Here is a 12,028-nt window from a genome sequence, read left to right as displayed (position 1 = left end):
GCTTTCGTTCTAAGGCATAGTACTAAATATTTGTTACCAGTGGTCTCAGTTGATAAACATCTGAATGCAACAATTTTTTTTAGTTTTGGAGTGCACATTCCTGTTGGAAAATGACTATCAGAACTACCGTCATGCCATTAAAATCACGAAAGTTGAGGTAAGTTATCATGTGTATGATTTTGTTTTTCCGTTGTTTTTTTTTTTTATGTATGTTTCTTTTTACCTCCTGAAATTGCTTTGCTGATACGAAATGGATTCATATGTTTTTGCCGTCTTTAACTGTTGAGACATATCCCTCCATCTTAGACTTAACTTAGGATTTACGAATACATTGTGGTAGAGCAATTCCAAATTTTTTCAAAATCTATTTTTGATTTCTTGTAATGCTTTTTCATGTGGTTCTGATTCCCGAATTAGTTTCTTATGATTTTAAACAGATTGAAACAGAAAAACAAGATTGAATACTAAAAAGAGGAATATTACATATTTTGTTTCTGTAATGGTTTTTTGGCTAAACCCTTATGATTCTTGTTAGTTGCAACAAAAAGATACTGCTATTTAAATGATAAAGCACGCTTGGATTTCCTCGGTGGAGAGAGGAGACAAAATAATTTTTCTCTAGTCTGTACATCATCCTCTCTCTCCCTCTCTCTCTCCCTCCCTCTCTCTCTCTCTCTCTCTCTCTCTCTCTCTCTCTCTCTCTCTCTCTCTCTCTCTCTCTCTCTCTCTCTCTCTCTCTCTCTCTCTCTCTTTCTCTTAGGGGCAAATATTGTAATCATTATTAGTTTAAGATCGGTGTATTTAATAATTGAAAAACATAAGTTTACGATTATTTTTCATGAATTCTTGTTAATCACCTGTTCGTGAAAACCTTAAAAGCGATATTCTTCGGGTTGTTTAATTTTTGGATTCATATCCCAATAATTTCTAAAATTATTATTTGTGGCAGCATCCGAACTTTAATTGCATGCAACTTTAGGTCTAGGACAATTTCATATCAGTGCATGAAGTTGATACTGTTACGGCCTCGTGACATAAAAGAGTTTTAACCTGCAAAAATGATATTAGGAAGAAAAGTTGAAAAGCATTAGGAGAGAATTGTTGCCAGGGAGCTATGCTCTCAGTGAATAAGCAATCCAAATGGATACTGACAACCCTTTTTATTTAGTATTTTACCGTGGAGAAATTTAACTCGTCCTCTAGTTTTCTCCTTATTTACAGGACTAATATGAAAAATCAAATCAACATTAAGGTATTTAATTCTTGGCCCATTAATAATAGCCTATTATGTTTCTTTTTTCTACAAGATAACTTTTAAGATACGTATAAAAACCGACTGCATATTTTTATTTTTGTTCGGCTACAATTTTGTGCTTTCCCCTAAATTTGCATTGGCAATCTAAAAACTGAACAGTGCATGGTTCTGAGAATTTTCTTTAGTTTCTGAATATTCGCCAAGGTGATTTTATTTTGAGACAGAGTAAAAGAAGAAAAAATCGCCTCTTTACCGGAGATGAACAGTTTAACGGTCTAATAGACTTTAATCGATTTTGTTGAATAAGAGACTATCCTATTCTAATCGAATAAGGAAGAAATTAATGAGGAAATACTACTAGAAAGTTATTATACAAAAGAAAGAATACGTTTTATTTTTGTTTAGAAAACTAGTCACGTTTCCCCTAATTTTATTTTTAGGAAATCTTGCCTCTCCCTACAAATTATGAAAATTTGCATCAGGTGCACTTTTGAAGCATAAATTTTATTTAAACTTTATAAAGTTTATTTAATGGTTTCCAAAGCCAACATGTATTTCTTTAATAAATTTTGAAAAATAGGAAAAATAAATAAATAATAGGACATTTTTACCACGGAAAAAATGGAGAAAAATAATAATAAAGCATTGCATAACTCGAATATCTTGTAATCCATTTGCGTTGGGTGAACAAAAAACAAATCAAGAAAAAACAAGTTTTCCTCCTCTCACCATTCACACTCTGAGATCTCTTGAGAAAAAATAAATACCAGCAATTATTGTTAAATGATACTTATTGACAAGCATATGTCTGAATGATTTTATGTTTCTATCTATTTTGACTGATTATACTTTAGGTAAATTATAAGTATCAAAACTTTTCTTTTCTGTACACCTTTAATCTTTTCGATATCCAGGTAATTTTTTAACGCTTTAGAGCTGAACATGTAGCCTATTGCAGAGGTTTGATATAAAAGGTCTAATTAGTCTAATTGAGAAATGGGGATGATAGAACGAAATCGGAGAAAACAATGATAAAGAAAATGCCTTTCATTGCACTAGGCTTCTCACTGTAATGATTGAATCAAAGACTTATAATCAGCCATTTATCTCGCCCTCAATCATCCATAATAATTCATTTCCTTTATTTCACGTTTGCATCTGTGTATTGATTATTTTGCCGAGAAGGGAGACACTTGCATATTGTTGCTAATATGTGTAAGAAAAAGAAATAAATAAAATAACCGTAATTGTTATTAAGTGATGCTTTATTGACAAGCATATGTCTGAATGATATTATGTTGCTAATTTATTTTGACTGATTCCATTTTAGGTAAGTTATAAGTGTCAAAACTTTTCTTTTCCGTACACTTTTAATCTTTTCAATTTTCAGGTAGTTTTGTCGGCGCGAACATTCAAGGAGATGTTTTAAGAAAGCTCATCCAGTAAAATGTATAAAGGATGTACGCCACCTAGCTTCGCAAGTAAGTAAATCTTCAGACTCTTAAATTGTGTATTTGCTTATCTTCGCCTTTTCTTACAGATTCTTTTTTCCGTCTGTTTAAAAATCAACAGCCCATAAAGAAAGGGATTTCTCTGTTTTCGGATCGTTTCTCTTTCCAGTGTCATTTAGAAATCAAATTATATTAGAAAAATAGTAGAAATTATCGTTTGGCACGTGAGTGAATCGGCAAGTTAAATGCAAATACTTATTTTTATTTGCTTACTAATTATTTTTTCTAAAATTATGTGGGCCGTCTTGAGTTTCTTTTCTGTTAGACTGACGGCAATGAATGTGCCTCATAACTATCCATTTCTTAAAGTGTTCAGTAAGAGAGAATCTAACAAGTAGACAGCTATTTTTCTTTCCCCAAATTGATATAATGTAAATTGCTAAATTGTAGCGATGCAATAAAGATCATTCTTGTCTTTTATATAAACGAAATATATAACTTTCATCTATTTCCATGAATTTGATGTTGGTTGTAACTTAGTGTAAATCAATTTTTATTAGAAACTAAGAATTATGTGATGTACGACAGTTTAAATATATGTTCAGCTTTTGTCTAACGTTGTATTTGCCACCATATTCTTAATGATGTATCTAGTTCCTACATACCGTCATGAGTCTTATTACGATAAGTCTTTATATCTAACGTCATCTAGCCTTTTCCGACAAAATTGAGAAAGTTGATTACGAAAACCCAAATTAAAACATCAGTTGAATTATTTTGTATCTTTGGCCTTATGTGGGGGATTGTACTTGGGATATGTCTTACCTACAAACTTAGTCCTACTTCGGTGTTGAACGAGTTGCACTACCTTTGGATGTATATTCTTAGTATTTCAACCTTTCTGATTTTAATGGGGCAATGAAACTTTGACGCAACGCTGTGATTGGCCGCAATGAGACCCAGGAACAAAAAGCAAACAATTCTCAGTGATGTTTCTTTTCTCATGCGGATAGATTTTCACATTTCTAATGCTGCTTAAATGCAGTATTGTCTTGCAGTGTTCAAAGAGTATAGAAAATGACAAACTGGTTTTTCACAGAAAGACAGCATTTTTTTGAGAAACACTTTAAATTTGTTAAAACAGACGCTTCGAGAACAAAGATTGCTTTACAGAAACATCAATTTCTTCAGGCGCCACAAAATTGCATTGGAAAGTGTACCCTAGATTTCCCCCTCCCTCTTTGGTCTTGGGGAAATTTTCATTGAAAGTTGCCATTTTTTTGGTATTGTCATTGAACCCCCCTCTAAATTTTGGAAATTGACAGCACAACTCCTCTTGCCAACAAGAATCCTTCCTGAGATTCGACAAAGAGGGTCAGTCATCAAGACTTATAGGAATGAACTGCATTCACTAAGCAACACGTTTAAAGAGAAGCTAATCTGAAACTTGCCTGTGGCAATTAATTACTGCTTTATGTTCAAAATGGCTCGAAAATATATTAAATTGAAAGTGTTTGTTCGATTTTCAAATAAACACGGCTGATTTTGCATAAAAAATTCTATGCCTTTTCAGCTATTTTCAGCAAAAAGTATTTTGTAATACTTCCATTAGTAGTCTTAATTTCTGTATTTTTTGGCTTCATAATTAAGAGCATATAAATTGCTTGTTTCTGTTTTATTGACTCAAACTCTTAATCTTAAATAGGCATAAAACGGGTTTAAAATAAGCATTTGGTATTTTTTTTTGTTTGAAAGCTATTAACTTCAGTTTTTATTGTTGAATAAACACGGCTGATTTTAGTCTGAAATGCGCTATATCCAGCTCGTATATCAGCAAAAAGAATTTGCACAGCTTCTCTTTTATTAGTGTTATATATCTCCTTGTTTTTATTTTAGTATGCATAGTATAGGATTTTTTTATTTTTAGATTTGTGGTCCAAGCTATTGTCAGATATTTGTCACTAGTCCTTTATCAAGGTTTTAGTCTAATAATAAACCTTCTTTTGAAAGAGCCAACAGAAAAACTTTTAGGGATAACTTCTCCAGGAAGATCATTCTAGATTTAAGTTCAACGTCCAATGAAGCTAAATAGTTTTTTTTTAATTATTTTTTGTTTTGTTTCTTTATTTTTGTTTTGAATTATTTAATTTGAACTTTTAGATAATGCAGCAAGTGAGCTCTTATGCCCCCAGTGCAGTCTCCAGGGCATTCGCCACTATTTCCTGCCTCTGTTACTTTGAGTTTAGGAACTTCACAGAAAAGTCCAATGTCACTAACTGCCATTCATCCATCTCAGATTCAACGCTCCCAGCACAAATACATGAGCAGATTTCACACAAATATCTTCCAATTGTTAATCCAAGTATTGTTGGCTCACCAATGCAGGTTGTACAAAACAATGTGAAAATGCCAAATATCAGAAGGTAGGTGTCAATAAAATGGATGGTCACGTGCCTCAGTCACAAACTTTGACAACAGTGAATGAGCCTCCTTTTGAACAGGTGCTCCCATAGCCTCCTTCATTTGAATATAGTTCTAAAATATCGATGAGTCGTGAAGTGAATAAGGAAAACTAAGTTGAAGAAGTTCAAAAACCTGTTGTGTACTGTGCTAGTGAGCAAATTTCAATTTTAAATGACGCAAAAACACTTGATAAAGGGCCTCAAAAAAAAATTCAAAGCAAAAAGGATAAACCTTACGAAAAAAAACGTAGATGGTGTTAGTAGGGGTTCTATTTTGGTTGAAGAAATCATGATAGAGAAATCTGGCAAAGTAGTTGTTGATTGTGATAGAGTTGTGAAAATTCTAAAGAATGAAAAATCTAGTGTGAAGAGTGTAAAAAATTAATAAACCAAAAGACTAAGGATATTGGGATGATGAAGCCAACAATCAAGCTTAGCAAACTATCGCCTGAGGTTTTTTTTTTATGAGTAGTTTTTACTTTGTTAATTTATCGTGAAATATTTTATCACTCTTTTATTTAACATTTTACATTAATTTATTACAATATTGTTAATTGTGTAGGTTAAACTGTAATGCATTAAACTATGCTTTCATCAGGATATACCTAGACTTGTTGTCCTCCCCTCTTAGGTCTTTGAATCTGGTTAATCTAAAGAACCTTCCTCCCAAAAACAGTACGGAAGTTTTGAGTCAAATATATTTGAAATTTACCTATGAGAGGGGGGGGGGGATTCTTGTAAATTTTCTCATGGATCTATGCAGTAAAATTGAGAGAGAAACTCTATCCTAATATACTGTCCTACAAAGTACTCTGTTCTAGCCTATTAAATCCTGCCTGCATGCTGGGAGCTAAAAACTTACGATATGAGTAAAAAAAAAAAAAAAAAATGCTTTTTTCTTTAACGAGATCTATCAGAGACCCAGTGATCATAACCAAGGATTTAGTTTTATAATGCAATTGTTGACGCAATTCAACAAGAATATAACTGGACTTAAAGTTTAAAATAGTGATAATTAATGATTATAAATCATTAGTTTTAGCTTACACTCTGTTTGTTTTTATTATTCATTTAAATTTCCTTACATTTTCAATTTTTGTTTTGGGGGGGGGGGGGCATAAAACTTAAGGGGAGATGAACCATATACCTCCTCTTTGTTCTTTTACTAACCTTTCTTATTTCTTTGTTGATTTTTTTTTTCGTTTGGCGAATCCAAGCATAAACTAATTGCATTGAAAATTATAAACTAGAATACTAGAGGAGGCAGGTTCAGTTAAACACGATACCTCAATTCTAATTTAATTTCTAACGAAACAGTTTGTTTCGTTAAACGAAAATTTGAAAGGCTGACGAGATAAATGGAATTATTTTTTAATCTTATCTTCTATCATTGACAAAACAAGGAGCATTACTGCTATTAATAAGTCTTTTTGTCGATTCGATATATGTTTGTTCAGTTTTCCATGGCTTTCATTTTTCGCTTTTCTGATTTGACAGTTTTGTTTTGTCCTTTTTTTAATTATTTTTAAGCCTGCAATCTTCCATAAAGATGGATTGGCAAAGATTTTGTGTAGGTATCAGCACTTTTTTGTCTTGCTGAAAGTTTATCTTTTTATTCTTGTCATCAGTAAAGCCAGTATCGTATCAGTAAACCCCCATTCCCTCCTGAAATGAATACAGTGCATAACTCATCAATAGTTTTTAATTGTATAATTTTGAACTCTTTCAAGTTTCCTGTCCCTCCCACACTCCTGATGGAGGCATGGTTAATATCTAGCCAAATATCAGACCATTGGCAACCTTTTAGTCTTATGTAAATTTATAAAAACAACACTTGCCACAGCTCTTTTTTGTGCCTTTTCCCCCCCGATTGATCTTATTGGTTTGTAGAAAGATATTAAATAGGGTGGTTTTATTTCAATTTATATTAAATAAGGAAAATCTCCCAAACATTAAAACTTAAAACAAGCGGAATATGTTCTGCATATGGGGGCTTCACTTTTTGTCAATTCTTTATGAGAGACTGCTAAACACAAGGACCGTGGTAGTTTTATTGAACATTAAGATATTAGCATAAGGACCGAAGGTTGAAGAGGGGGCAATACTCCCTCATATTTGTTAGTTTTAGCTAGCTCCCAAGTCCCTCTCAGTTGCTTTGAAGCGAGTATTATCTGCTTAGCTACCAGGGGTATCACAAAGAGGCTATCTTCGCTCGTGTCGCCTGGTTTTGCTAAAATCACCATTTTTTATGCCAAAAAAGAATAGGGAAGATGTTCTTTTTCTCTATATATATATATATATATCCCATTTCGAGGAAAAAGACCATCTTCAAGAAAAACAAAGCATAATATAAAAACTAACTTACATAAAAATTAAAAATAGCTTAAGGAATAAGTAATTTTGATATTTAGAAAGCGAGAATTTTTCAAACTTCAATCCTACAAATTTCTTTGGAGCTGAAAAGAGTTTTGTTTTTTATAAGCATATTAGCATCTAAAGCAGAAAATTCTTATAATAACTATGAGCTCTCCCAGAAGGATATTGGAGCCTTTTATTTCCTAGTTCTCTCATAGCTGAGCACACAATTTTGATCCTTTCTTCTGCCTAAAAAGAATTGTAAACAAAATTTAAGTCTACTTACCTTTTCCCTTTAAGTATACTGACCTCATCTTTCAGGCGTTGAATTTGTTGAGAAGTCTACTTACCTTTTCCCTTTAAGTATACTGACCTCATCTTTCAGGCGTTGAATTTGTTGAGATTGAGCTTTAATCGTTTGTTCCATCTGTTGATTTTCCCGCAAAAGATCTAAAATTTGCTTCTCCAAAATAAATTTCTCAGCTTTTTTTTGTCCCTTAATTTTTTTTGCAGCCTTTTGATTTTGAATCAATTTTTTCGTGTCTTGTTTGTCCATTTTACTGTTTTTCTTTTTGGTCTTCTGTGTCAAATTTTCCTGTTTTGCCATCTCCTGCATTCTTTTCAACTATTGCTCTTCCACTATCTTGTATCTCGTAACTGTGTTTTGGATATTCATTAAACACTCGCAATTCAGTGAATTCCGCTGAAGAAGCTTCATCGCTGATTTGAGGTGAAATTTCATTTGAAGATGCATCAATACTATGTCATGTATCTTGTATCTCGTAACTGTATCTTGGATATTTGTTATACACTCCCAATTAAGTGAATTCCTTTGAAGAAGCTTCATTGCTGATTTGAGGTGAAATTTCATTTAAAAATGCATCAATACTGTGGCATGTATCTTGTATCTCGTAGCTGTATTTTTGGGTATTCATTAAACACTCGTAATTCAGTGAAATTTCATTAAAAAATGCGTCAATATCGTCAAAAGGTATTTCTAACTCAAAACTTGGATCCATGCTAATATCTATTGTTGTTGCTTGGTGTAAGTTAATTTCACAACTAGAAAGTTTTGATAAATTCATTTCCTCATGTGTACGAACCGCATAGCTCCTCCATATTTGCACCAATCAATGCAAAGAGAATTGATTACGTATGATCTTGGGCTGGTTCACGGTTGTAACAGCCCAACTTGTCTGTGTTTCTTGACTGTAACAGCCCTGCGTGATAGCGCTATTTTAATTATGGTTGTAATTATAATCTTGCAGTCTACAATATTACCTTTGTGATAACCCAGTATGCATTTAACTTCTGTAAAGGCGCTTAACAACAGTATGATTCAAAGTATTAGATATACATTCAGCCATCAAAATATATGGCTGTAACCAAAAAATCAGTGTGATTCAGCCTGGCAATTAGGCTCAGATAAATGCTAGTAGAACACTATTTTTGCGAACTGTTTGCCTATTTCGGCAGCTTATTTTTATTTATTTAGTTCTATTTTTTCTAGAATAAAATATACCAGCGTATCAATATTTTTTTAAGAATAACTTGTAATTGTTATTTCGAACTACATTCTTGAAATTGGGTCCACTTTTTTTTACAAAATTGGAATAAATCAGAGATGTTCATAAATAGAAAAAAAAAATCAATTAGGGTCCCATGGACATGGTTCGTTCCCTTTGCCATTGTTGTTCTGCTAATAGGCTACCTGAAAATCGCCTCTTTCAACTCTTTCTCCTTTTTATGGCACTTGGTATTAACCAAGTGACATATAGCGATCGCAAATTCTGTCGGTCTGCCTGTCCTTGTTTTGCTACTTTAGGCACTTCCAGGTAAGCTAGAACGATGAAATTTGGCAGGCGTATCAGGTGCTGGACCAGATTAAATTAGAAATAGTCTTTTTCGCGATTTGACCATCTGAGCGGAGGGGAGTGGGGGGTCGGTTGATTCGGAAAAATTAGAAAAAATTAGGTATTTTTAACTTACGAAGGAGTGATCGGATCTTAATGAAATTTGATTTTGGGAAGTATATCGTGTCCTCAGAGCTCTTCTTTTAAATCCCGGAGGGATCGGGATTAAACTTGGTGGTAAAAATAATCACAAGTCCTGGATACGTGATTGACATAACCGGACGGATCCGATCTCTTTGGGGGAGTTGAGGGAGGAGGGTTAATTCTGAAAAATAAAAAAGAGGTATTTTAACTTACGAAGGAGTCATCGGATCTTAATGAAATTTGATGTTTAGAAGGATATTGTGTCTCAGAGCTCTTGTTTTAAATCCCGACTGGATCCGGCGAAGGGGGAGTTGGTGGGGGGAGGCGGAACTCAAAATCTTGGAATACGCTTAGAATGGAGGGATCAGGATGAAACTTGGTGGGGAAAATAAGCACAAGTCCTAGATACGGGATTGACATGAACGGGACGGATCTGCTCTCTTCGGGGGAGTTGGGGGGGGGGGGCTAAATTCTAAAAAATTAGAAAATGAGGTATTTTTGACTTACGAAAGAGAGTATCGTATCTTAATGAAATTTCAAATTTAGAAGGACCTCGAAACTCAGATATCTCGTTTTAAATCCTGACCGGATCCAGTGTCATCAGGGGGGGGGGATTTTTGGAAAACGCTTAAAGTGGAGAGATCAGGATGAAACTTGGTGGAAAGAATAAGCACAAGTTGAAGATAAGTGACTGACACAACCGGACCAGATCCGCTCTCTTTGGTGGAGTTGGGGGGGGGGGTATTCGGAAAAATAGAAAAAATGAGGTATTTGTAACTTACAAACGGGTGATCAGATCTTAATGAAATATGATACCTAGAAGGATCTTGTGCTTTAGAACTCTCATTCTAAATCTCGACAAGATCCGGTGACATTGAAGGGAGTTGGAGGGGGAGACCGAAATTCTTGGTAAACGGGAAAATCGAGGTATCTTACGAATGAGTGATCGGATCTTAATGAAACTTGATATATAGAAGAATCTTATGTCTCAGATGCTCCATTTTCAATTCGAATCGGATCCGGGGACACAGAGGGTTGGGGGGGGGACAGAAATCTTGGAAAACCCTTAAGAGTGGAGAGATCGGGATGAAACTTGATGCGAAGAATAAGCACAATTTATAGATACGAGATTTACGTAATTGGTACGGATAGGTTCTCTTTGAGGGAGCTGGGGGTTGTTAATTTGGAAAAATCAGAAAAATTGAGGTATTTTTAATTTAGAACGGATGATCGGATCTTAATGAAATTTGATATTTAGAAGGAACTCATGTCTCAGAGCTCTTATTTCAAATCCCGACCAGATATTTTGACATTGAGGGGAGTTGGAGGGGAAAACTGGAAATCTTGGAAAACGCTTATAAATGTTGAATATACATGATTGAAGTAACCGGACTGGATCTGCTTTCTTTGGTGGAGTTAGGTGGTGGGGTTCAGTGCTTTGGCGAGTTTGGTGCTTCTGGAGGCGCTAGACGATGAAAATTGGTAGGCGTGTCGGGGAGCTGCACACATTGACTTGATAAAGTCTTTTCCCCCGATTCGACCATCTGGGGGGCCGAAGGGGGAGGAAAAATTGAGGTATTTTTAACTTACGAGTGGGGGATCGGATTTTAATGAATTTTGATATTTAGAAGGACACACTCAACCCTATGTAGACAAAATTAATTATAGAAAATAATCTAATTCAAAATAAAACAAAAATAGGAACTAACAAAAACAAGCCCAATCCCAAAAGAACTATCAGATTAGCTGCAGAGAAGGCAAATATCGCAATAAGAAATCATTCCAATTTTTAATAAATACGGTTAGTGAAATGAATGAACCTTTTTATCTTGTAAAATGTTAGCTTTTATCAGACAGTCTTGGCTGAACTTTTCGTTAAGAAGTAATGATGCCAAGGCTATTTTTAAAAAAAAAATGGATTTTTAACTGAGAACTTTTATTGTAAGTGTTTTATTGTTTTTATTTTTTCTTTGCTGAAGACGGCCCTTAGATATAGGGCCGAAATATTCAAATAGGTTTTGTTGGTTCATTGTCTTGTGAGAAAAGTCCTTATTATTCTCTCTTTTGTTGTTGTATTATGGAAAGGCAGTGTGGTCTTCGGCATTATTTACGTCAAGCTGTAATTCGCAAAGTCATCTGGTTTGGTTTGATATTATCGGGAAAAAATGGCACATTTAGTTTCTTGGAAAAAAAATCTCAACTGTCTATGTTTGCAGTTCTATTTCAATGAGTTTAATGTTGTATTTCTATTCGTAAATATGTATAGCATGTAGCCAATCAAATATGTAAAGTTTTCATAGTATTGAGGGCTTAGTAAATGAAGAAAAAAAAATGATGTTAATTGGTTTTAAGCTCTTCTTTTTGAACAGAAATTTAAGCTTTTAATGATAGGGTATGCCAAAAGCCTACTAACACCACTTACCCTGAATTTCTCCTAAACAAATTTCTGTTTGTTTTTTGATACTTAAGTTTTTGTTGCAATGGTTGATTAGTATTCATGTAACTAGG

The 12,028-nt window shown here is 34.0% G+C and overlaps 1 protein-coding gene across 1 annotated transcript in view; it reads left to right on the top strand.

Moving 5' to 3' along the window:
- The window catches only part of LOC136025105 (uncharacterized), a 107,668-nt gene that overhangs the window by 83,559 nt on the left and 12,081 nt on the right, over positions 1 to 12,028 (top strand). Inside the window, exons 19-21 of the mRNA XM_065700835.1 lie at positions 84 to 157; positions 2,646 to 2,736; positions 4,867 to 5,129. Coding sequence (XP_065556907.1) covers positions 4,870 to 5,129 — 260 coding nt within the window. The 5' untranslated portion in view covers positions 84 to 157; positions 2,646 to 2,736; positions 4,867 to 4,869. The remainder of the gene's footprint in view (positions 1 to 83; positions 158 to 2,645; positions 2,737 to 4,866; positions 5,130 to 12,028) is intronic.

The sequence above is a fragment of the Artemia franciscana genome, chromosome 3 (genome assembly GCF_032884065.1).
Source record: "Artemia franciscana chromosome 3, ASM3288406v1, whole genome shotgun sequence".
NCBI lineage: Eukaryota > Metazoa > Arthropoda > Branchiopoda > Anostraca > Artemiidae > Artemia > Artemia franciscana.
The sequence above is the reverse complement of the archived record's forward strand: the minus strand, read 5'-3'. Positions and strand labels throughout refer to the sequence as shown.